The following is a 27,450-nucleotide window of genomic DNA, read 5'->3' on the forward strand; positions in this document are numbered from 1 at the left end:
TTATTCTACACTTCGATCAGAGTCGTTATTCTGAATACCAATGAAATAACGTTTTCATATAAAAAAGAGCTGATAGCTGCTACGATTTAAAATTTTCACTAGTTACTATTTTCGAAATCTATCGAACCAGACTTTTCTGATCGAAATGCACAGTAGTGATGATTACTAGTAAACCATCCTATACCTCTTGATTCAAGTAAAACCAGTACGTTTACGTAAGTGATAGTATTTATTAAAGATCATGCGGCACGGCCATTATGGCTATTATTTGTAGATTAGTCTATCTCACCTTTACACCTAAAAGGAACAACGTTCCAATATGACCTGGGCTGTATTTCACTATTTACAGTTAAATTAGCAATATGTACCGAATAATATGAGTTTTTCCGCAACTTTGTTCCAACGGTACACTTACGTTACATCCTTTTTCTCTAAAATCAAAAGATCGGCCTCTAACTCAATAATTTAACAGTAGTACAATGTTAGAAGGAGCGCTGTTGTAGCCAATAAAATTTCATTTTAATAGTTCGGCTTAGTATTTCAGACATTAACAATTAAAAGTACAACCGCGATAAAAAGAATCGTTCGTTATTTCAAGCATTTCAACAGTAAAAATAAAGCCTTAAATGAAAGCATTTATTGCGTAACAGTTCTTAGTCCTGTCAGGTCTAATAATAAAAGGCGTTTAAAGAGCGTTATCCATTTCTCTATCAGATTGATCGTGTCATGTTGACACCTTGGTGGCTTAAAGGATGTAGGTATTAATGGTTACAGAGCCTGGATACCATGTTACACGGTCAGTGGGAAAAGCATTCAGGGGGTTATTATATATTATTAGGATCGGACGCATTTTATCAAGGAATTTCGCATTAGTGTTTGTTAAAAGCTGGTCGATGGAGTGTTAAGTATTAGTAGGATAATTGGTCTAATTAATTAGATTAATAAGGAGGAACAGGAAGGAATATTTGGTGGAGTGATTCCAAAGGTGTCCAACTGGGTCCAATATTGACGAAAATATTTCTAAGTAATGATTTATCAAATTGTTATTATAGATCATAAAAGAAACGAAACACTGCTTTAAAGATTTTGCCCACTAGATATCAACGCCCATCTACTAATAAACTGAGTGTTGTAATTTTACATTGTCTACGGTGGAACGATAAAGCGATTTTAAATTAGCGGTTATTGAGTGCTACATATTGGTTTTATCATGACACAATTTCTAGACCTTGACCCAAAAGATCATAGGTTTTGAGTGGGATTTGCCTGGATTTTACCTAAAATATTGAATTATTGTTTATCACAATGGAACACAGATGATAGGCTCTCCTTTGTTTGAACATTGCAGTTCTAATAGTTGACTATTATTATAAACGATCAATAGTATTTTATTAAGATAAAGGACGCCGACAGTGAGTGAATGATTTTATAATTATTAACAATTTTTGGAACGAGAATTTTTCTACAAACAAAGAAGCATCGAACGCCTCGGGGTACTGTGAATGTGCTGTTAAGATGTCCCGAATGCAACGCGACACATTGAATGTGACGCAACAGGCACGATTGTGTCACGAAGCAGTTCTTGTGCGATGTATTATGATATATTCGATTGTCTGTACTGTTTGCTTCCGTAATAATTTCAAACTCTCCCGAAATGCGGATTAACTCTACGGAAGCTAATGTTAAGCCGGCAAAATAATATCGAATAAATTACAGTCACAAATGGCTACGAAATTCAGGTGAAAGTGTAGAACTAAATCAAAGTACCTATTATCAAGTCTTATTAGACAATGCATTGTTTTCTCTCTCGTGTGGGTTGTGATTTCCACTTGATTCCAGAGATTTGCGGCTTGAAGCTGGTGGCGTTAGTAAACCGTCCGATTCGAGCAGTTGCATATAGAGCGTACCGGGTGAAGCCTCCTGTTGTACAATGCACGCTAGAGCTTCCAACTGTTCACGGCGCAGTGCGGCACGGTCCTATGAAGTAAAGATACAGTTAAGAGAATTTTTTAAAACAAAAACTTCCATGGAAAATCTGAAAAAATCAGCTTTTGAATCGACCATCCTCAAATTGACTGAAAATCCTACTTATGGCACATTGACAGGCAAAAAGATATCCACTAGAAACGAGTAGTCAATTACACATCATAATGGTTTACCTAACAATATTTAAACTTTTTATGTCCTCTAGATGTGAATTTTTAATATTTGTATTGTGACCAACATTTTGTTCTACTGTGATATTATCCAGCTGTTTCTGTGTATTCCGCATTTCATTTTTCAATCCTTGCATTGAAAGATACTCACTTCATGCATCGGCCAATGAGAAGCATCCTACCTTGTTTCATCATTTTCATGTATCATGTTCTGATTGACGGTCAGTCAGGGCCCGACAACGTAAGCTTCAATTGCAAATCGTTACTCAAAAATGAAGCCGTGGCGCTTCGATTTCAACTTCAATAGCACCGCTTCACTTCAAAGCTGATGATTACTTTTAAAGTTTCATTTGTACTTGTCTATTAAATATTCAATAGGAGCCGAATTGGCTGTGAATGAATATGTGAGTTCGGCGCTTTTGATCAAGGTTGAAATTTCATGGTGCTTGAAATCACATGAATTTTTTGCTGCTATGAATTTTTCAACACTGACTGCAAGTATTCCGCAGGGCAGTCATATCAGACCGCTCATATTCCTGCACGATGTGAGTGTCGTGCTTGAAGAACCACGATTATCATATGCCGACGATCTAAAAATATTCTCCTGTATCTGCTCAATCTGAGAGATTGTGGCTCATCATCGACACCTTCAAAACAATTAGAAGAACGATTTAAAGTGGTCGAGGAATTCAGATGACAGCGATATGGTATGGTCCGTCAAGTCAAACACTGAGTTGTAGTTACTACCATCACCTTTTTCGGACTACGTAACCAGCTAAAGCTACGTAGGTTTCAAAAACGTACTTTGCGGACATAAAGCATGGGCACTAAAGAGAGCTGATTGACGAATAATCGGAGTTTTTGGGCGTAAAGTGCAGCGTTTAATACATCCATGAAACACGAATTGCACCAAGTATGCAAACCTGCTGATATAGGTAGTTAATGTATGGTCAGAATGCCTGGCGAAAGAGCCCCCAAAACTATTTTCTGCGGAGAATTACGAATAGGTGGTTAACCGTGCGCTGCGCTGTAGCGACGATTTACGGAAACAGCAAGCTTCTTCACCAAATTCTACTGCAGATTTAAACCCCATAGCTCGTTGACTGATTCACCGTAAGCACTTCTGAGACCCCAACTGCAAAGACATATACACCTATTTAAGGTGGAGATTGCAAGGAAATTTCCACACACGGCATTTGCAATCCATCGTACCGCTTTTTTCGAGATCGAAAGACAAATGAGCCTGAACTGCATGGATAAGTGAGATATAAGGCAGTTACGCACTTTTAAGGTCTTCCAACTGCTACCTCCGGAACATCGTTTCAAATCAGTTACATACTAGTTGAATCCGCATGCGTCGAATCGTAGAAAAAAAACAACGATAACCTGGATTCACTATAACGGAGATAATCGGAACAAAATCGCCTAAGTGTATCTCTAATGTTGCTAGAGTCACTAGCCCCGTAATTGTCCTGTACTCTAATAACCGGCTGCGAAGTCTATCGATAAAGAAGGGTAATGTCTTGAAGCCGATTAAGGTTTAGTTTTGCTTTTTTTGTATTTCTAACGTTAAGTAACTGTGGTAAATGTTGAAGCATCAATATTAGTATGCCTTGTTCCTATATGCTGCAGCAGAAACGAATCAATCTTCTTTCAATAACGAGCTAGTTCTGTTCAAAGCAGAATGTATTCCTATGTTAATAAACAAAATCAGCTGAAGTTTTTGGAGCGTCTTAGCGAAATACTGAAGTTAAACAAAAAGAAAACTGTTTTCCCGATTAAATTCCACTATTAATTTTATTTCCGACAGATACGTATTTTTTCTGCGACTTGCAGGCTCCATCGGGGTCTGTTTTCGAAAACATGATTACATTTATTGAAGTATTTTATACAATTTACTATTGTCAAGACAAATTTACGTTGAACATCTGTTCTCACTGCCTCGTCCTTTGTAACTATTACTAAAGCTGTTGTTTCTTCTCTTCTTCTAGTTGTCGTAGTTTAGTCATTAGTCCGTTGTATGTGTCGCTGAAATTCTCGTTCTAAATTAACCGTCCACCCTTGTCCTCTCATTATGGTAATATGGAACGTTGCTGGTCTGAGTCGAGTGTCGTTCTATTCAATTTTGTTCTAGATAGGCAAGAAAATATCAAATACTCTTAGAAAGAATAATTTAATAGGCGCAAAACCTAGGGGCAAATAAAAAACAAAATATTTAATACCTAAGCTCAGCTTGGCATACACTTTTCGCTTTGATTTTGCTCTTTTGATTACTGCTCCTCAGCCAAGCAGAATTTGAAAAAGTGGTGTATGGGGCATTTGTAGAGCTAGTAATTATCTTTAATATTGCTGAAGAAAGTGCAGTTTTATCTTTAGTATTTACGACGCTGTAGGGCAGCAATGCCGTTGGTAGCAAAAAGAGCGCTCTTTTTGCTACCAAGAGGGTAGCAGCCTTATAGCGCCATAAATACAAAATGCACAATATTGTGAAGTAAGCAATATTGTAGATAATAAAAAATTCTACAAACGCCCCATACATCACTTTTTCAAATTTTGCTTGGCTGAGATGCAGTAATCAAAAGAGCAAAATCGAAGCGAAAAGTGTATGCCAAGCATGCCTAAGCTAAAAGATCCGATTCCTGCTGCAAAATTTAAAGAGTGTGGTATACTCTATACCGTGTGGAGCAGGAGATAACAGGGGATATACAGGACAGACAGGCACAGGACTAGACACACCACAGCGGAACACAAAAATGACGCTAGTAAGACAGAAACTAGGACAGATTTAGCCCTACATACAATTCAAGAAGGATACACTTTTGACTTTGAAAAAAAAATTGAAAATAAGACAGACTCACAGCAGAGATATTCCATATTAAAATGAGCAGACAAGAGCGGACGGTTAATTTAGAACGAAAATACGGGAACTTCAACGACACATTCAACGGACAAATGACTAAACTAGGACAACTAGAAGAAATTATAGCCTTAGTAACAGTTAGTAATAATAGTCATAATGTTCATGGTAGTAGTAATGTTCATGGCTGAAGCATAGTAGGTCGAAACGTCCGCTGAAAACACCGAACAAATCAAACAAGAATAATATACAGGGTGTTAGGTAGCTTAGTGCAAAGATTCGCAGTTTCATTGCAATTTCATTTTAAAGGTATGGTTTTGGGTGTTAAATTAGTTTCTGAAAACTGCACGGACATACATCACGCATAGCACACTAGATCATCGCGTGCAACGGACACGGTCTGACGACGCATATGGAAAACAATAACGAAACAGACCTTTCGACAGACTTCTCAAAACAAACACAAGGCAAATTGCGGCCCAGCTTCATGTCACCGTAGAGGTGTAGAAGAGGCTTGAGTTTTGCAGTATTGCGCAAGCAAAAGTGGAGGCGAACCATACATTTGTTGCTTTCATTGTTTACCGTACCCATCAGAGCGTATAATCGGGGTGTGATTTAGAAATTTGTGATAGTTTTCAGATACTAATTTAACACTCAGCACGTTTCCGTTTAAAATTAAAATGCAACGAAACTAAAAGAGATGGGCGTTTCACGTCAAAGAACGAATTATAGAACGGTACCATAGTTTCAAATTGGTAAATAAAACACCTTTTTAGGAGAAATTTTATAAAAACGCCTAGAGAAACACCCATTTCAAAGCTTTTTGCTTCTAAAAGGTTACTAAATTTCATGAAGTAGGAGATTTAAGAGCAATTAACAGTACGAAATTTTCTTAGCTTTCGAATGAAAGTAACAAAATTGAGCTAGCTAGGATAGTTTTTGTACTAGAACTAATTTAAGGAAAACAGAACTAAAAACTTAAACATTTTTAGTTTACTACATAACTCTGTAACGATTGAGATTTGACCATATGCGTAGGAGGATTTTTTCGTCAAGTATGGTCCTCTATCTGCTCCTGAAATATCTGCACTAAGCTACCTAACACCCTGTAGAAAACCAATTTTGTTAGCAATAAGTTTCTTCAACTATCACAGTACCTATGAGGGGGCTCGATTTTAGTTACACTAAAGTCTTTTTTACGCGGTGTGTTTGTTTCGAGTACAAAATAACGGGACCATTTATAAACTACGTGATGGATGCCGGGCCGGTCCCAAATGTATTGAGAAATAAATGAATGGTTCCTAAGTTGCCCCGTTCTTAATAATCGAAAAAAACAAAACCGTGTAAAAAGTACTTGAGTATACAATACATACGAGGAATATACCACATAACAAAAATATATAGGCTTTAGTCTTCACCCGAAATCGCCTTTTGCCTGACTGCTCGACAGCTTTTCTTGTACCTGTGAGTGACCCGTAAACACTTAAAATAAGTGAGTAATAAGGCATTTGAACAAAACGAAAAGTTTATTCAAAGAGCCCTTTTGACTGCTGGAAATTTATATTAGGTACATATACAAACTTCAAAAACTTCAAAAATAATTTGCAATGGCCTTATTGGATCTTATGAATGATTAACATTGATTAATGAAATATTTTTAAAAACGGTAGCTCGAATAGACAGGAAAACGACAAAAATGTAACTGTGTAGGTATAAAGTAGAAGCAAATGTAATTTTTCCAAACTTTTCCGGTTGTTCGTGAATTCTACTAAGGCGAATTCTGCTTTGGCGAATTCTACTGAGGCGAATTCTACTAAGGCGAATTCTACTTTATATTTTGTTTAATATAATGGATGATCTTTACAGCACAAAAAGAATAAAAAAAATAAATAAAATTATATAATGTTTATATACACGTATACAGCATACACTCTAATGATAATTTATATAAAGACAGTGTGAAATATCATAATATATGGTCAGAATAAATAGTCATTCAGCCAAATCGGAAATGGTCATTCTGGAATAAATCATTTTCGGGCGCAGTTTGCGTGGAAATGCCAGGAATGTCATACTCACAAACATATCCAATGAGATCGTGTGTGTTTGAATTATGTGCGAACTATCGGTCACCAGATTAGGACAGACGTGCGCCAGACCGTAGCTTCCTTTAACTTGTTCGTTCGACTCGAGCAGCGCCAGCGGTGAGACTTCATTCTCGTCGCAAATCACTAGGAAAAACGGCTCCATCCACTTGGCACAAGGCTCTATTACGTCCCAGTCTAAGCCAGATACACTAACAGCAACTTTCCTGTGATCACAAATGTTAACAACATTAGATTCAAAAGAGGCTTACACTTGGAAACATTACTTACCTATCAAATGTGTGGCTCATTGCAGCCGCAGCAATCACAGAGTAGGGGAAGTTCGCTAGACCCACATCCAACGAACAAAGATCTATCAATTGGGCAGTTTGTGCAAATTCCATACCGGAGAATTGCGGATATATAAAAGTATCAACCGGACTCTTTTCGGTTTGATGTTTTGCAGCTGACTGCTTTGACTGCTTCCGGGCGCTTCCATTGCTGCTAGTGCCCGAATAAACAGGTATATATTCCGACTGCCGATTGGTGACGTGAATTTGCATGTACAGCCCCAGCCATCCCATTATGGTAATGGGATTAATACTCCATTCAAGTTCATGCAACAGCAGTAACTCCTCGCGAAGGATGTCCTCCTCGGAGCAGGCGCCATCCGTGACGTACGCGAATTCTCCAATTTTCGGAGGGTAGATTTCCTCGACCTGCGGTGGATCCATGATTTGTGATTAAAAAACAGCTCAGGTAAAATGTAGCAAAACACGAATTAACATTATAAAAGTTTAAGTCAACTCACCTTAGCAGCTACAAACAGTGCGGTTATGCCCAGAAGTTGCAGGTGAGTTTTCTTCTGTCCTTTTTTCCGGCTAAGATACCGGTCAATGTAATTGATAGCCAAATAGTACGTCTCTCGGTGTAGTTTGTACACTTCACATACTTCGATCAGCCAGTCAAGCAGAATGGTTCGCATCCTAGGTTGCAGCCCTGCAAAATGCGGAGGTGCAAAAGAGAAAAAATATGAATTATTGACCTGACAAGCGAAGGATCTTTGATGGGAGGGCTTTTAACCGAAACACTCAGGCCTTTTAATTCCGTACAAAGAAAAGGTAAAATATAGGAAAGTAATAAAAAGTAGGATGAAGCTTCGTCTTTTTTCATTCAATACAAAATAGAAAGGCTCCTCTGAGTCAGGTATTGGATAAAGATTTAGTCTTTTATAGATCTTTTTTCTTTCATAGAGACCATCCGTCATTACCGTTAGTGAAACGAACAAAGGAAGGTGATGATGGGAAACCATAAAAGCGAATTATGTACCTGGATGCTGATCGAACATATTTGGTTCCCGCTCCAGAGACGCCTTCTCATCCTTTCGACACATGATTTCCCAAACGGCACGATTTTTGGCCCAGGAGAACTCCGGCAAAGGACAGGACCGCAGCTCTGACGACGGAGTCACAAAGCAGTGCAATTTGGAATATTTACTAGAACTATTGTCATTACTACTACTACTGCTATTATGACTATGATGCTGACTGCTGTGTGACGAGGATTTCCTATTGCCATTTGGCGTTGTTTCACCCTTGATGTTCCAACTGCCGCGGGATCCATCACAAGTAGGACTTAGAATATTACTATTTACAGAGGAAGGACTAACGAGCGGGATATTATCAAGATCAGCCGCCGTCGAGAAGCATTCGGACGAACTTTGGGTATCCGAAATATACTCCGGGATGCTGGGAATGGTGCTGGCCACACTGTTGCTGGAAGCAGCCGTGCTGATCACGCTGGGCACAGACATGGCCGGGGCGGACGCACCGGCGATCGGCGATTGTCTGTCGGTGGCGGTGGCATTGCGTTTGGCGAAGGGTTGATTTTCTGTACACTGGAGAAATAAGAAGGAAATAAATGATAATATTAGCAACAACGATAGACTGTTCTTACGATAGTTAAAATAACATAGGCACTTCTACGTGCTGACGGCAAAATTTGAATCTCTCTTGTTTATAATAAACATGCATCTTAGCACCATGCTTTATTTTATTTACCCTTTAATTTCTTATTCGGGTCTCTTGGCAAAATGTTGACTCTAAAATTATGCTCTGCAAGGTACATGTTCCCTCTTATCATTCCGGTCATAAATGTAGATAAAGTGTAATCCAAATCAAAAAGGATTACTTTAGGTTCCAGCAATTTCGTTGTAGTTGTAAGACAGCTGTGGCAAATTTTGAGACCCTTTAAAACCGGTTTATCAATATGGTCGTATATTCTCGATATCCTGAGCGGTCAAATATGCTCTGTAATGAACTCAAAAAAGTTCTGTTTGTGATTGTGAACTGCAAGGTCATACAAACCAAACAAACAACTGACATTTAAGTCTAAAATTCTATTGATTAAACCCAACTATAACGAGCAAAAGTTTACTAAGCGTTGCGTAAATCGATACATTCCCTGTCTATATTACAGCAGCGGTTAATTTTGGCGGGAAATTCCCGTACTTCTACGCGGCCGGCGTTGGCTTTCTCTACTCTATGTACCCGAGTATACGCATACACAATATGTTATGAATATTTTTTTTCAGCGCTCTTCCTACAGTTTCGACCCCTTCTAAATGGCAACATCATTCCGATGCATTCAGAAAGTAAAATGTAATACACACGAACACTTTAGGGGGAAGCGAACCATGCGAGCCTATTTCCAGCGCTATGATATTTATCCTTTATCGGCTTTAAATATAGGGTTCTGCTGTTTGATTCCCCTAGTTTCTAATTATTTTCATATGCTGTTTTATATACAAACGAACGAATCTGATAAACTATCGCTGAATGTAGTGTGTGTCGCTATTTACTGGCTGTAACTCTGGACTGGAACATCGAGAATGTGCTTTAAATAGTTTGAACAAATGTAATAAGCAGGATTACGATTCTGAAGAAACAAGTAAAAAAAACTGGAAACAACCGTGCCCAATTCAACGACCTCTATTCTATACAGAGCAAATTAATGAAGAGGCACACGAGCAAAAAACACATACCTAATCATAAACTTGAATATCTTTATGCGTACCAGCATAAGGCGTTCTATACATTATCTTGGACATTAGTCACATCAGTATGTTAATGTTCTTTAAATTTAGATGGAATATAAAAACTCTCAAGGTACCGTGAATATTGAACTTACAAAGTATATTACACTATCAAAACCCTCTCTAAAACCTTTGAAATCAGTAATCAGCAAAAAGGAGGCAACAAGAAATTAAGAGAACAGGAATATGACTTTATTATATATGTATTATTATATTATAATAATATTGTTGAAATGCCAGAATATCCGGTGTGCTTACTTTAATTATCAGTAGAATTATTGTTCGATATTTAAACATCCACAAATAAAGATTATTAATATTGACTCTAGAACCGGTTGTACTTCCTTTGCCACCACCATCAAAAAATGCCCAGCTCTTTCGGCTTGTTTATTTTGGTTCCTCATTCGTTTCCAACTTTATGTGCTTAAAAGGTTTAAAATTTAAATTCCTCGCTTTCTCAGTTAGCACACCCCGTCCGTCTTCACAGAAAATGGCAGGCAGCCGCTATAAAGCAGTGGATTTCTTTTTTTTGGCAAGGGAAGCAAAGGCAAGGAAAGGAAACGAAGATTGACCTAACCGAGAATAACAACATTCAAACTGGGAGAAGAAATCTGGAGGGAAAGTCAACAGATTTCTTTCGCTATGCCGGAGGAACGCCGATAAAGAGCGCCAAAAATCTGCTAGGTATAGGCATAGAGGTAGCACAGTGCTCTAGCTAGACACTTTCATGCTCAGTTCAATGAACAGCACAGGAAAGCATGAGAAAGGCAAACACTTGTTGACAAAATGTCAAACCTCAGCATAGTTGGAACTAGTTTCCTCATACTGTTTAGGACTTCAATCACAATCACGCTGCTGAATGAACTCTATGTTTGCAACCGTTTGCAGGTACGAGTGTTTCGTCCTAGACAGAACAAATATTTAGAAAAGGTTATCAGAACTGCAACCTAAAATTATAAATTGTTTGATCTTCAATTACATCTATAAAGTTCAAGAATTTCTCAAAATTTTATTTATTTCATACGGCCAAAGCCGTTTTTTGTGCTGCACTGAGGAATTTTTAATAAACGTTTAATGGATTCAGTTCGCTCTTGAACGCCATTCGGTCTTTAAACAACGGAAACATCTGTCAGCCATTTCCTTATCGTATGCTTCTCCTTTTTCGATAGTCCTTCTGCGCAAGGACACGACTTTACGCGTACGCATCGAGTATCGAGTTGTGTAACGGCCAATACACATCATCGCATGCGCCATAAAAGGATATTTTTGTGTAAGTAGCTACTAGCTTTCAAGCAACTCACCGTTTCATCCGAGCTGTGTTTTCGCTTTCGTCCTTTCCTTGTTCTGGGCAGCTTTACACTATCTGACGTAGACGATCCCTTGGCATCCTCGGAACTGCGGTGAGATAGAGAACAGAAACATATGTTAAAGAACGATTATCGAAACTTAGAACTAACGGAAGTTACAAAAAATTCAATATCCAAAAGATTTTGAACGGTAGTTATTCGTCTCTGTTCTACATACCGATCGGAGCCGGATCCGATCGGAAATTGCGCTTCGATCGGAATACATCGTATGCTATAACACACGTCGATCGGGACGTTTCTGATCGGAACGAGCCCGATCGGAATGCAGAATCGAGGCGATTACAAAGCCCCACATTTTTACGACGAAATCTAGGTATACCTAGTTAAAGCAAAGTTCTGACGCTTCATTCCGTTAACGGAATTTGACCCCCTGACCTTCTTGTTTATTTTGTACGTTTGTTATACTATATAATAAAAGTAAAAATTGGTCGAAAAACGAATTAAGCAATTTCTGTGTATGTTGCCTGCTGCAGATAAAATGCAGGTAGTATGTACTATCATTTTAAGGTAGATTTTTGATTGCTGCTTTGTTTACATACATTTAGTTGGAATAAACATAAGAAAATGGCACATAATTTATGCGCGCTTATGAGGCCAAAGAAAATGGGGGTGTAGAATGACCCATGCTATTAATTGTTTAAAGACGCGGAAACTATTTGGTAAAATTATGAATGCGCGTTTTATTTTGGTGTAAAACACGCTAATTCATAATTGTGTAGAATGTAAAAGCATCAAACATAGCCACATCCAATAAAATCAAGCGATTATCCGCGATCTCATTCCACATGTAAGAAATCACGGTTTTCTCTTAAGCTTTTACCACTAGTCGGTATGCAAATTTCATAATAAATACAGTCTACCTAATTGATATACTGTCATACTCGATGATTCATCACAAAAACGGCATTAACTATGCATATTTTTCACATATATTGCAAAAAACTTCAAAATACAAAACAGGGGTAGAATGCATCACAGCGGGATCGAACAGTTATAAATTATTTCTAATTTACAGTACATCTTTTGTTTCGGATTATTTATTAAAAATGTAGCAATATTATGTATTGTATAGGACTTAGAATTTGCCTTAAACCTAATTGTACATTGTTTAACTTACAATATTTCATCGCACATCAGTTGGAGAAAAGTAGATGATTAAATTTTATTGCCAATTATGTTGAGATATGAACCCATTGTATCCCAGCAAACAAGCGTATGTAACAAATGCTATAACGAACGCTTCCGCCATTGCGGCATCCTAGTTTTAGGATTTTAAACAACACGTGATTGAATGGGAAATTTTTTGGCTGCGTTTAACGCCTAGCTGGGCAAACTTGGTGCGTTTTGTCCACAGGCTTTGGCGTTCTGCCTCACATAATGATTTTGACTCTTGCCAAAAATCGTCAAAAATAACAAAAAATACTGGTTTTTGTTAGGAAATTTCACCAGGAGTAAGTGCAAAAAAGATCCCAAAGTCTTCTAGAAGTTGAAAAACGTGGAATAAACACGCCGTTGCTCTGCAAAATGATGTTTTGCTTAAGCGGTGCATTGTGCACCACCTTACCCTATATACTGGAGTAGATAGGCTGGGAGGTGCGAACTTAAGCGCTTGTTCCCCAGGTGAGGGGCGGCTCCAATAGCGTCAGAGCAAGCGGCTGAATATTAAATGCTATATCCCGCCAGGTATACCTAGGATGGCAGACCCACCAACGGGATGTAGGTATTATGACGACCCCGGTAAGGTAGTATAACAAAACTCCCATTTACCACGAAAAACGAAAATGAAAAAACCACAAGGATCGATCGGTCTCCTATACCAACGGCAAAGAACAAGGAAACGTTTAATGGTTAACGATTGGAAATTTGGTACCTGGAATGTCCGATCTCTCCGTGAACCGGCACGAACTGGTTTGTTTGCTCGAAAGCTACATCGGCTCGGAGTAGAGATCGTTTCTATTCAGGAAGTTCGGTGGCCAAATTCAGGAGAAAGGGAGTACCAAATCTCCTACAGTGGAGGTCAAAAGGCAGAACATGAAGTCGCTATCGTAGTGTTGGGAAAGCAAAAACAACGAGTTTTCCGGTTGAGGCTCGTAGAAGACCGTATGTGTGTTGAGAATTAAGCGCGAATTCTTCAACTACAGCCTAATCAATGTATACGCACCGACAAATGATAAATCCGATGATGCTAAGGACGAGTTCTACAACAGCCCGCGAGAGGACCTATGGAGAGTGCCCAAAACTTGACGCGAAAATTATCATCAAAGATGCAAATGCGTAGATCAGCAGGAAGGAATACTTCCGTCCTGTTATTAAAAGACGCAGTCAGATGAAGGTCAACCAATGATAACGGTCTGAGGCTCATAAATTTTGCCGCGACCAGAGGAATGGCAAACTGTACTCCTATTTTCCAAGTCTGAATATGTATTCAAAAAAACACACCTGGAGGCTATCAAATGGTGACGGTCAACACTTTGTTAATGTCTTCGATGTACGATTTTTTTTTGGAGATCAACTACCGACTCTGACCACTATCTCGTTGTGTGTAAGATTCGCGCAGAAGGGCTCTGTAGCCGCAAGGTTACCGAGTCTGCTTTGACAAGCGAATGGTCATCGGTTCGAATCTTAGTAGAATCAGGCGATTCGATGTCAAAGTGACTTTAGCAAGGGTTTATTCTCAGGCCCCTCATCACCCTTCCTTCATGTTGAATTATGGCCTATATGATCTATTGACAGTGCAAAAATAACTCTTATAGTAAAATGCACTGGTTATCTGCGCCATGCATGGCTATAATTGGGGACAGCGCTGTCATGTGGAACGAGGTGAGTAAAGTAGAGAAGGCTTTGAGTATTCAATTACACACAAGCACTCATAAAATTCAATAAGCATAAGCAATCGCTCACCCAATAGCGATTACAGCAAAACTAAGGAATTGCGGGTTATACAGCAATCGGGCGATATCACAATAGATTAACGATACTGGTCGCAGTGATAAGTCCACATACAGGAAATAAAGGATTCGCGCAAGGTTTTGAACGTAGCTCGCACTGGGAGGACGCTACGTTTCAACATCCATCGGTTGACGGCAGATGACGCTAGAAAGCTTGATCAAAGAATCGTAGGACAGCAGGAAGAAAGAGAAGAAGATATAAATGAACCGTGGAGGAACTTCTATAGAGACTATAGATTACAGAGGCACCGAGACACTCAAAAACCGCTAAATTTTGAACGAGAGCGGAGTGTTATCTTTATTTATGATGGTACTCTCCGTTTTGTTTCAAAATTTAGCGGATTTTGAGTGTCTCGGCGCCTCTGTAATCTATAGTCTCTGTAGGAACTTCCATGGAGCCATTGGAATACTGTGAGAGGTACGACGCGTGGAAGACAGCATAATAGCTGGTTCAATGACGAAAATGCTAGGGTGAGAGAGCCAAGAATCGCATGCTCTCTGCGACTATACGTCAGAACAGAGAAATGTATAGAGAGACTAGACTAGAGCTGTGAAAAAAAGAATCCACTGTCTAACAAACGCGAGTACGAGAGTCACATGCTCGTCGGAGCAGAGGCGAGATTCGCCAGTAACAACCTACAAAGTTTCTACAACACGGTGAGGTGCGGGAATTTGGTCACGCCTGTGATGTACAAAGGTAGCGCTGGCAACCTGCTTACTGATGAAACGGCGGTAGTAGCCAGGTGGAAGGAGCATTTCCAGACACTGTTGAATAGAGAGGTAAACACGGAGATCAGCAAAACAGGATAAGCATTGTGAGCGATGGCCAAGCTGTGGAGCCACCAACACAGGAGAGCAGGTTAAAAAGGTGTTGAGCTGAAAAACGGTAAGGCTGGTGGGAAGAACGGTATCCCTGCTGAACTAATAAAAACGGGGAGTGAACGGTTGTACTAAGCAATACACCGGATAATTGTCAGGAACTTGGAGGAAAAACAAATGCGGGAGTAGTGGTTGGATGGCCACATTTTTTTTAAAAAAAAAAGGACTTCGAATCGAGTGTAAAAACTATCGATGATTACTTTGCTCAATTCTGCCTATAAGATACATTCCGTTACCTGCTCTGTAGACCAGGGACGTAAAATATACTGGTTGGTGACCAAAATCTGAAGACACGTGATATTATTTCTCACGATCAGTCATGCGGCAGATTTCTAGTACACACGCACCGAGAAGAAATGCCAGAACTATCGTTTATCGCTCGCTCGTTTTGTCGTACACACTTCGGTGCACTACTGCTCTACCGAACTCTACTGCATCTATTCTTACCACATCTTAAAAGTAGTGATCAACCACAAAATCGTGTAAAAATGCAACAATTTTCATTACATAAATTTTAGGTGACAAACGCATCTATAATTACACCTAATTCGCTTTCGCTTGTCCACACTATTCCAGCTAGAACTGTAAGCAAAAAGCAGTTAATGCTTGGCATTTATATACTGCGACACTTTTCGTGGCTGGTCACCGGACATATAAGAATGTTTGCCTGTTATCATGTACGTATTCGAACTAGTTTCAACACATCAAGAGATAGGCTCTCTCTATGCAGAAACAATACGGAGCGACGGTATTGGCTGAGATTCTGACATGGCGCTGCATACTGGCAAATGTATAGAAAAAATGTAACCGTTTCGGTCCCTGTTGTAGACTAAGATCATTAGCGCAGTCCTTCGTCGCCCAGTACTAAGCTGGTTTTCGTGAGGGTCACTCTTCGACAGATCAGATGTGGCCTACGATTCATTCAAACAAAATGCGCTGCGTCAGAAGAACCAGGGTTTACCTCAGCCACTTTCGTGATGGTGGATGAACTGAAGCAAGGGGATGTACTCGCTATTTAACCTGTTATTCAGCATTACCTTGGAAGGTACAATACCGAGAGCAAACGTGGAAAGGAACGAGACACGACATCTCACATGCTACTGGGTTTTATGGATGACGCCGATATCATCGGAATCAACCGTAGAACAGTAGAATGGGAAGCAGCGAGATTGTGACTGACTATTAACATCGTCAAAATAACAACGTCAAAATAAAGTACATTGGTTGCTGGCAGGGAATATGGGAGTCCAAATGGTGTTGGTGCCGAGATGGAGTTGAATGAGAAACGATATGAAGTAGGGAGAAATTCCGTAAACTTCGGGGCAGACCCCGTGCCCGGTCGATATGCGCTGTCGAGGACGACGCATGTTCAACTGGTGTTCAAAGGATTGGAGAACGGCATCCCTGGACCGACAGTACTGGAGGACCATAATTCGTTCGGCGCAGGATCGATAAACTTAAGAAAATTAGGTAAGTACCGTGCCAGTACTAGCCAGTAGAGAGTTAATTTATTTATAATTAGCATAGGATATATGTAATTTTAACCTTTGCGTTTATGGTATTGTAAATTTTAACGTGATTGTTCTGTTCCGTGTACCTGATATATAAATATCCCAAGTAACAATTTAAGTTTTATTATACTCTTATGATGGCATTTAAGACCAAAATTGCTCTTGAAGACCACCATAAGAGTACGATAAAACTCACATTGTTGCTTGGGATAGTTTGTTGTGTTCAATTAGTATGTAAATTATACATCTTTTAATCACCTTATCGTCGATATAATGTATTCAATCCATTTCTTGGCTTCAACTTATTTTAATCACTTTCTTACCTTCAATTTATTTCAACCTTCTCAATGTCTCTCAATCTATCTCACTTAACCTGTTTTTTCGTTTGACAACTTTTACTTTTCCTATTCTGTCTTCTATCACTTATTTATCTCCACCCTCTAGAAATCCCAACCTCAAGCAGTGTTTCCAACAGTACTTAATTCTGCACAGTTGCAAATTTTTCTTAAATATTTACAAAATTCTAGCTAATCTAAATGCTGTTAGGCAATCTACAAAGCAGCCATCTTTGTTCGCATTTCAATATATCGTCGTCTCGGTTTAACTCATTATTTCATTTACGTTCAGCGTTGTTTAATGACATGAGAGATATAATTGTAGACAGGAATAATTTATAAGAAGTAGAAATTTGAATTGTGTCAATAGCTGGCATTTTATCAATAATCAAGAAAAAATGTGTAGCTGTCCAACGTTAGGCATTGTCTTGAATATGGTGCTTGCACGGTACATTCAAAAACCCTGAAAATCCCTTAGGTGTGTGCGCAGAACAGGGCTTGGTTTGAAAGGGATCGCAAGTTGAATGTGACTGCCGTGAATGCGAACTTTCCGCATTCAAACTCCGCTTTTTGAACGATCATTTGACTGTTTTTTGAATCCAGTCAATCTGCCGCTTGCGCTGCTGCCGTCTTACAATTCATGCGGCATCTCAGCAAAAGCCAACAGTCGATCTCCCGGTTTGCTTTGCGCTTTGAGAATATAAACTGCAAACTGACTGGAAGCATACGGTGACGTATTTTTTCGTTTCTCTTTTTGTCTCCAAATCGGCTGCTCACGGTAATAGTTTGTCACCCGGACGTCGGTCCGAAGCAAGCAAAATATTCGTTTGTACTGGACGGAGTCCGACCGACTTCTTCCATGCACATGTAGTGGTTGTTTTTTTGTAGTATTGAATCATACGATTGTGCGGTTGCTTTTCGTTAGAGTGGTGACTGCCAGTCATTTGCCTGTTTTGCAGTCAATCGCTGCTCCAAACGGTAAAGGCAACTTGATCGAAACGAAAATGTTAAAAAGTTTTAGAACGCGTTCGTTCTACTGCGTGCAATCGGCGTTTGACTGAGCAAACTGCCAGTTATGTTATGCATAGCGTTCATATTCCATCACTAAACGGACGGTGTGAACTTGAATGCGCGTTGCACAGTGGGGCGACTCCATACAAATGCTGGCCAAGTAAAAAAATCTCTTTAAATCAAGGATAAAATGTGGTTCTTAAGTAATTTTGGGATGCTGAGCCCGAATTTCAGGTTTATTTTGCATTAGAACGTATATTTTTCATGTTAGGGAGAATTTTCAACTATTTTTCAAGTATTTTTTAAGTAAAAAGACGTATAAGAAATGAGGCTCATTTGGAAAACTATTGCAGATGGATTTTTGCAGGATAAAACATTATATAAAACAATACAAAGCAAGTATGAGCTTTAATAATCAACACAAAATCCATATAAGTCAATATTAAAATCAAATCAAAAATCAAAACTTTTCCCCTTATTAGTTTTCTTAATCTTCTTTATCTCCATCTTCTTTTTCTTCTTCTTTTTCTTCTTCTTCTTCTTTTTCTCCTTCTGCAGAATCACTCGCTTCACGTTTCGTCTTCAATAGTAATATAGCGTTCTCAGAAAGATTTTTCTAATTACATTTTTCCGTTTCGAAGAAGCTATAAGCTTTATCCGGAGAAATAAGAAGAGGAACAATTCTATCACGATTTGTATTTTCACACTCATTTTTGCATGTAAAATATTGTCTTGTATATTTATCACTATTTTTAGCATAAGGCAATAACCTTATTTTCGTGAGGGTCAATACCGGTGTAGTGGCTAGCATTCACGGCTCTTACACCGAGGACCGTGGTTCAATTCCCAACCCCGCAGAAGTCACGAATGACCCGAGTTGTTAAAGTGACTATAATTAAACAAAAAAAAACTTATTTTTGTGCTTCTTCTGTCATTCGTCCTATCAGCAATATAGTGGTCTAGATTCATTTATAACCGCGAATTCAAATTCTTTGCATTGCAGTGGACGTATTATATGAGACTATACCCTGACATAAAGGTTTTTGGTATACAAACATTTTTTCTGAAATAATGTGTTCAAGAACTTGCTATAAGAAAATTTCTCAATCTTTTAATTAATTTCATATCTATACCCGTGATTTCAGAACTAATACCAGGATTGGCATAAGATCTTTGAGCTGTATTTCCGTCATTACTATCGCTGTATCCTCCAGACTTCCTCCAACCTCTAAAATCTAGTCAATATGCAATATGGACCATACATTCGAAGCAGCTCATCCAACCATGTAAAGGAGATATCCCATAATTAAGATATCCTACGTTTACTTTGAGTGTTTGCATTTTGTCTATATTGTTGAATTCTGATATAGTAGCCTTACAAGCGTAACATCTGTGCTCTGCGCTACTCTGCGCTAAATGAGACTATATCCATTTGAAAGCTCATATTTTACGCCAACTTTTACCGGTAGTGTCAATAGTGGCGAACCTTAGCTTCAAAACTTTTAAGCGTGTTTTACGCGAAAATATGGCACTTTTTTAATGAAAATTAAAATTGTGGCATAGGGGGATTAGGGGCATAATGAGCACCCGGGGCGAAATGGGCACCCCTTTTTTCTACGAAAGTACGCATTTTATAACATCATATGGCATGCGAAACACTGCTGTAGGTACTACAGTATCTATTTATCAAAAAATGAGTGATCTGTGCTGTTAAAACACGGAGTTATATTAAAAAACTCAACTTGGTTCTCAGACGCTGAAAAAATTATAATTTTGGTGCACTACCAAATAAGCTTTTACGATCATTTAAATATTTTAAACTATCAAGTGCACACTACAGCATGATGTATACATTGTATCTCAAATTTCACCTTCATTGAAGTTTTGATTTTATACTATAATTAGTGTAAAAACCCATTTTTATTTTAACTACTTGAGTGGGGGCGAAATGGGCACCCTTAGCTGGGGTGAAACGAGCACTATGTCACATTAACTAACCTGTCAGTTTCTTTGTTTATCGCGTCAATGCTTGTTTACAGTGATGGTATAAATATGCCAAGAGAATCCGGAAGACATAATTGGTCAAAAAAGGCCTTGCAAGTGGCCTTGACCGCTCTAAGGCGAGACGGAATACTCACAAAACAAGTCGCCAAGTACCACAGCATTCTGCGGCAGACGTTAGCGCGGCCATACGAATGTGAGGCCATACGAAAGGGCAATTTCGGAGCAGGAGGTGGACCAAATTGATTCCTTCAAAACAGTTTTCGCTCCCGCTGCAGAACAAGAGCTGGTGGTCCATATTTTGTAGGTGGAGGTTCGATGCTACGGTATTTACTACCCGTGAAATCAGAGCCCTCGTATACCAGCTGGTAGAGGGAAACGGAAAAGCATATGTCTTCAACACTAAAACACAGCTAGCTTAAGCGTCATCCGAAACTTTCCTTGTGTGCTCCAGAGGCAACCTCCGCGGCTTAATTGCCTTTAAGCGGCTTGCGGTCAATAGTTTTATCGGCATTTTGACACGTTTTATGTTTGTGTATGTATGGGTGTGTATGTGTATATGTGTATGTATGTGTTTATGTATGTGTATATGCATGTGTGTGAGTGTGTGTGTGTGTGTGTGTGTGGTTGTTGTTCTTATATACATTCTTCAAGCATGTGTTTATAAGGGTGCTCATTATGCCCCAGGGGGTGCTCATTGTGCCCCACACACTGACCGATTTTTAGTTTTTGAAGCATTAGTTTAAATTGCAATTTTCGTCATCATATCAATTATTTTTTAATTTGTTAACAGTACGCCTTTAATTATCGATAGTGAATGTATGTTTTGCAATGACGACACTTTAAAAATTCCGTCATTTTGGGTGCTTAAATCAGTCAACAAGTTAGGGTGCTCATTATGCCCCTAATGCCCCTACTATGATAAAATTACAGCATACTCAATCAATGGGCTTTATTCAGCACTATTTTTGAAGAACTTTTCCTTAGACACCGTTGAAATCCGAGCTACCATTAGACCTCCAGAATGTTTTGAAATATTGGATTATTTTTCAAAAAAACGCTAAAACATGCTGAAATAGCATACTTTCAAGATTCATAGAAAATTCAAATTTTGTCATATTGATCTAAAATTTTGGATTTGAACACTTCAATAGTATAGAATCACAGGAAAAATACAACGGAGAGTCGAAATGAACTTTCATTTTTTGGCTGCTGGCCAGCGATTCCCCACTGTGCGTTGGTGTGACTACGGTAGAAAAGAAGGATTGGTCGAAGCCCTGGCGCAGAATAATGCATCTAATTTGTTTTCAACTGTCTCCCAAATTATCAAAATAGCGTCCAAGTAAGACGAGCAACTTATCAACATTATTCTCGCACATCGCACGAAAAATTAAACTACTTGCACGTCAAACTAGTGGATTCGTTGAAAGTGGCCAAATAAACTGTCACCAATAAAGGAGTCCAGGAGACGTTTTCTCGATAGTTAGGGAGCCTAGATTGGAGGAAATCGACTGCCGGAATCCTCAGTGAAGACAAACCCCAGTACCCAGTGTTTTCAAGCGGAACCGACAAAATCAACGTCAAGGAAATAACTTCCTGAGCAAGAGTTTTATACAGCAACCGTAAGAGGAACAGTATAAGACAATTTCCAGCATACGAAACTTTCGAAGCTGTCGAAAATCATGGAGTGGGAGTTGTATGCTGCCAATAACGAGCAGATGGCACCGAAGAAAAACCCTCGCAACACACCACAGCTTCGCTCGATCCAAAAAACCGTCTTAACCGCATTCACGTCAGTTCAGTTCATTGTCTAACTAGCATACCCAATACCCTTACCTCCTGACCAAAATAGCATACCGTCATCCGGGGATACTTGCAACACTTTTGAACTTTGACTTAGTATAACTTTCGAAGTATATCGTTTAGGTCCAAGTGTAGGTAGCCAAAACTTGTATAGTGGTGAGTACTTTTGATTTATGATTATGAGAAAAAATATACTAAATGAATCTGTAGAATGAACCGAAAATAGGGGTGTTGCAAGTTACCCAATAAACGGGGTTTCTTGCAACACTTTTCTGATTTTGCGTTTCTTATGATTTTATATCTGATTTCAAACCGCGAATGACTATTTTGTGATATTTTGATTTTGTATTTGTAGCAAAACAAGAAATACTGGAGGCGTTTTTTGTTTTCCAATTTCGTCTATCGCTTTTTTAAAGATATTCGGTGAAAATGCAGCATATCGGCGAACTTCAAATTGCCGTTTCAAGGCACGTGCAATTTTTCACAATTTTAATTTTTCTGGAGATGGTGGTAGACAAAAGACCATCATGCAAATGCAAACTTATTTTGTACATACTGTCTATTACGATAATTTTCATTTCCACAAGTGCTGCAAGCCGCGCCATATTGGAAGTAACAATACGAATTCATCGTTTCTTCTCCAAGTTCAACATATATACAAAGCTCAAAGTTGCTATTTGTTAGCTTATATGATGCACTTATTGTGTACAGGAACCAAACAATAAAAAATAATTCCATGTCAATGAACTGATGCAACTTTGCACATCCATTTTTCCTACTCTGAAAGTGAAATTACTTTCCAATCGTATAAAAACAAGCAAAACAATGATGTAATGGATTAAACTTAACTAAACAATTGGTAAACGTCCCTTCTTTAAAATGCTATTGGGTACAATTGGTTATGGTAACAAACAAATGCGTTAGAGCTGTCAAAAGTGCGGTGCGCCAAAGTGTTGCAAGTAACCCCGGTGTTGCAAGTATCCCCGGATGACGGTAGCTTTATTTTCATCGATCCACACTAGTTTTAGATGGACTTATTAACGTGGAACTTGGTTAAAGTTCAGCAATTATGAATATACCGTGATGTTAGCAGCAGTATCTACTTTCCCCGGGCTTCTTGCGTGGAATCCCGTCAATGAATCGTTTTCTGATTATCTTAACAATCTTACAATAACTTTTGAAAATTGAGGCTTTTAAAAATGTTACTCGCTGTTTACGGCCTTTTATTTTCATCCTGAAGCATTCTATAGCGCATTCCAGCATTATGGGACACAGAAAAGCCATGGGTACAACCGTCTTTAGTCATTAGACTTCTCTATCAACTCACTTCCCGACCGGTAATTAGAGTACAGCACAATTACGGGGCTAGTGAAATGGTCCCAATGCATACAGCAATTATTTTTACTGCGTGAATTGTTTTCCTGTTTCATCAGATTTGTGGCAAATATGTTGCAAGATAGAAGGCTAAAGGGGACCTTATTCGAAGTTGTATGCCACAGATGTGATGAAATAGGAACTGATTTGCGTAATGGGGATGGTGTCCTGTACGCTGTAATGTGCATTTATGCATTTTTCGTAGATCAACTGGTCGGTGTTAAGTCAGACCGAACCAAGTGACAAAACTCTGATTTCGAGAAAAACGCGTTTGTTGCTCTGTATGGTTTATAGCTATCAGTCATTTGGAATCATCTCATAACTCCGGCTGTTTGCAACATTTATGCAGTCTGATTAGAGCAGAATGTAACTTAGAAAATTCTTGATCGTTTGTCATTAACTCATTTTTTTTAATTTTGCATTTAAATTTTTAAATTTTAACACCGACCAACTGTTGTTGAAAATTTACTGCACATCACGGTATGTTTTTCCATTTGAAACAAACAGTTGTACTAGCTGATAGAACAACAACCAATTAATTATTCTCTTTCTCGGTGAAGTAATTTTCATCATTTGAAAAATTTATAAATTTTAACAATAGGTAAATAGATCCAGAAATAGCTACTCATCGCAACGAACAGGAAATGAAACCTTTCAACCTCACTAAATACTAAGAAGACAAAATCGCGCCAATACGACACATCACGGGTTGCCAGCGAAACATTTGGCATGGCGGAGGAAAACATGTGCCCGATTGATATCGAGGAGAGATTTCACGGTGCCAACATTCGCGCGCAGATTCGGAATATGTACGCGCGCTTTTCTTTGCTCGTCTGGTTTTGATCCGTATTTTTCGATTCTACCATCTTTTTCGAATGCCAGCAAGCAGTGCCTGCTGACTGCTGAGCTGCTGTTCGATTGCGCGCTGGTGGGAGAAATATTTTCTGATAGTAAAACACTTTACGCTTCTTTGTTTTCATTCATCATCGCCATGGATCGCGCTTTTACTCGCGGTGCCCATCGGAATCGCTCTCTGTTTTTATAGCGTTTTACTTCGATTCTCTCATTCGTAGTCGGGGGGCAAGATTTAAATGCCGTTGTCACGATTTTTTTTTTTTGCTTTTGAGCGGGATGACGTATGACTACGTGGATCTGACTTAGGTAGGAAATGACCTGCAAGTGAGACTCGTCTACGGGGGCAACAAAAGTGCGCGCAGCAAACCTGTTTCAGGTGATTGCGAGTGCGAGTTTATATATTGCAATCAAAAGTATGTAATGTGTTCTTTAATTAATCAAAAAGCAAACGCTTCAAGCACACTACTTTCTTAGTAGGTACACTTTGTAGGTATGTAGTTGATTTTGACAGTATCCAGGTATTATTATCTGCTACACCTCACAATTTCATATCTTCTAGTCCGCTAGTCCCGCAATGTTACTCAACCTCCCGTGCAGTGCTGCGCAACGAAGAGTGGAATTATAGTAGCAGCAGCAGCAAAAACAAAATTTCTGATGGCAAATCGAGCGCCAATGTCTATCATGAAAAGGAGGGAAATGAAAGGAAATTTTGGCGCGCTGTCAAGCAATAGCAGATCTCACAAATACGCGCTGGTGTACGCTCGAAAAACAAGGTAGCTCAGCCATGATGATAAGTACAGAAAACACATGGAACTACAGAATTAGAAAAGACTACCTATTGGTAACGAGTTACAATCCTTTTTTATCAATAATCCTTCTATGAAATCTTTTTATGAACAGATATAATAATAGACGAAATTGAATTCATGTAACAAACTAATGGCGATTGTCTAACAGGCATAGAAAGTCAGTCTAACCTATTTTTAACAGTTCAATGGGTTGACTAAAATAAACGAAAAATGTTCTTTTGCTGAAGTTTTGGCAAACTAATTGGTTGTGCTGAAGGTGGAAGTACAAGAGTTTCATTTTGTTTAGCGTTTGCTAGATGGAGTTGGAAATAGCAATATATGACCCGTTACCATATAGCAAACTTTAAACTAAATGAAACTTTTGTATTTCCATCTTCAGCACTGTAATTAACGGTAAGTTAAGGGTTGAATTTACTGAAGCATCTGTATTTTAGTAAAGCAGCCAAAAGCGTAAGCGGATGAGTTTGCTTTAATTTTAAAATTCAACATGAGTTTTAGTTACCGGAAGAAACATTTAAAAATAGTCAGTATTCCTCATCGTGCTTAGCAGTCTTTTCGTTTCGATTCTGACTGCAGCCAACAAATCTTTGATAATTTTATCTTTCATATTTATGGCGCTTTTTTGCTTAGCAACACGGTGGCATCCTTATATCAAGGTTAATACAAAATATATATCCCTTCTTCCCTCAGCAACATTGTAGATAATAACCAAGTTCACAAGTGCCCAAAAATCACTTTTCTGAATTCTGTTTGGCTGAGTCGGTATGGTCAAAAGAGCAGCATCGAGGCTAAAAGCGCGCACCAAGCCTGTTTCTCATAATAGGTTTTACTACAATATTTAGTGATTATACCTAAGAGAATATTCTTGTTAGTTTGCAAGTTGTGGAACATATCCCACTAACATTCGGGTTAATATTCTACACAAAACCATCCTTCGATTTGATCAGGAATGGAACCCAATGTCAATACTGTGTATGAGAACCGGCTGCAATTGCTTCAATCACAGGTTCGCAGGGACCAAGTTGAATCCTTACGCAGGAATCTTCAATGGGAAGGTTTGGGTAACAATTTCTTATTGTAGTGAATTTAGTTAGAATAAAATTTCAACGTGCAGTCCTAACAGTAAGGCCCTCCTAGAGAAGGATATATTTTTCCAGGAAAGCTCCTTCTAAAACGAAGGATCAGAACAAAGTAGAAACTGGAAAAAGGAATGAGCTCAGGTAGAAAATTTAGATGTACAAAACTTATATCTTACCTATACATATCCATGGTCGGGTCTCGGCAATGGAGGTTCCCCAGGAAAACCGAAACAAAGCAGTTCCGGTACCGTCCTGAGTTGCCAGACGAAAATCCTATCTGTTTCCGGTAATCACTACTTTGTTACTGATTTCATACACTATTCTGCTAAACTGGGAAAATCTTCCACATCGGGGGTTTTAACTTTTCTTCAGGAATTCGACTTTAGTCGTAACACACACTCGCACAAAGACCCTGTAGAAAAGCGGGAGAATGGAGGAGCTTAAAATTAAATGGCTGCTACGTCGCTACGGGAAAAGAATTTTTGCTCGGCTGATTTCACTAGGTATCTGCGTCTTTTGACTTTATATTACCGGTGTTACGTAGGGCGTATTCTATACTTTCAAAAAAATCACAAACCGGCCTGATTTGATACCGATAAATTTCGATTTAGGGCCTCAGAGAAAAACTCCTCGAACGAGGCGACACGTTCCCACTTCTGACACAAAATGAGTTTTTATCGTCACTCGCTGTACTTGCTGTTGCTACTCATTATAGACATTCACGCAACTCGATTGTGAAAAAGCAGAAGACATTCAAGAAACCAATGTCATTTTGGGCGCGAACATCATTGCACAAATTATTCAATACCTTTCTTTAGAAATAAAATTATTTGCATGAAATTCGCAAAGAACTTATAGCAGAAATTATGAATGAATTCTCCTCGCACCAAAACGTTCAACAGGTTCAATATGTTGATATTGAAACAAATTTCGATTTAAATTTCTAGTCTTTTCGCATATTGTTTCAAATGTTAAACACTTAGTAGAATTGCATGAGTCACTTTAAGAATTAACCATTCGGCTTTTAGGGCTTTTAGAGAGAAAGCCATATTTTTCACTGCAGAAATTTATCCACCACAATGTTGAATAAGTACAAATTTTATACATAAACTGGAAGGCTTTTTTCGCGATCGTCCGATTCACTTCGAGGTTGGCTTCTTTGGTAAGTACCCTTACCTTTAGTTGGAACGGTAAAAGAACACACTATGTAATTCAGGTAATTCACAATTTTGTCTGCAATACGGGAAATTTCTTCTGCCTTGCAAGAACGCACTGGTTCTAAATCTA

General features: G+C 38.8%; 1 protein-coding gene across 1 annotated transcript; it reads right to left on the reverse strand.

Moving 5' to 3' along the window:
• Positions 1-1,602: 1,602 nt before the first annotated feature.
• Positions 1,603-27,450, reverse strand: LOC128742289 (G1/S-specific cyclin-E). Its single transcript, XM_053838615.1, has 8 exons — positions 27,340-27,450; positions 26,340-26,575; positions 11,493-11,586; positions 8,427-8,994; positions 7,909-8,096; positions 7,389-7,816; positions 7,093-7,324; positions 1,603-1,977 (listed from the first exon to the last, which is right to left on the reverse strand). Exons 2-8 carry the CDS (start codon positions 26,351-26,353, stop codon positions 1,774-1,776), a joined length of 1,728 nt encoding a protein of 575 aa, XP_053694590.1. The 5' UTR covers positions 26,354-26,575; positions 27,340-27,450; the 3' UTR covers positions 1,603-1,773.

This window comes from Sabethes cyaneus, chromosome 3, assembly GCF_943734655.1.
Source record: "Sabethes cyaneus chromosome 3, idSabCyanKW18_F2, whole genome shotgun sequence".
Taxonomy (NCBI): domain Eukaryota; kingdom Metazoa; phylum Arthropoda; class Insecta; order Diptera; family Culicidae; genus Sabethes; species Sabethes cyaneus.

What these genes read in the sequence shown, in the direction of transcription:
- LOC128742289 (XM_053838615.1), bottom strand. An exon ending in TATGTTCGATCAGCATCCAG is followed by an intron (nt 8,097 to 8,426) that starts GTACATAATTCG and finishes CGCATTTTGCAG; the next exon opens with GGCTGCAACCTAGGATGCGA. An exon ending in ATGAGCCACACATTTGATAG is followed by an intron (nt 7,325 to 7,388) that starts GTAAGTAATGTT and finishes TTGTGATCACAG; the next exon opens with GAAAGTTGCTGTTAGTGTAT.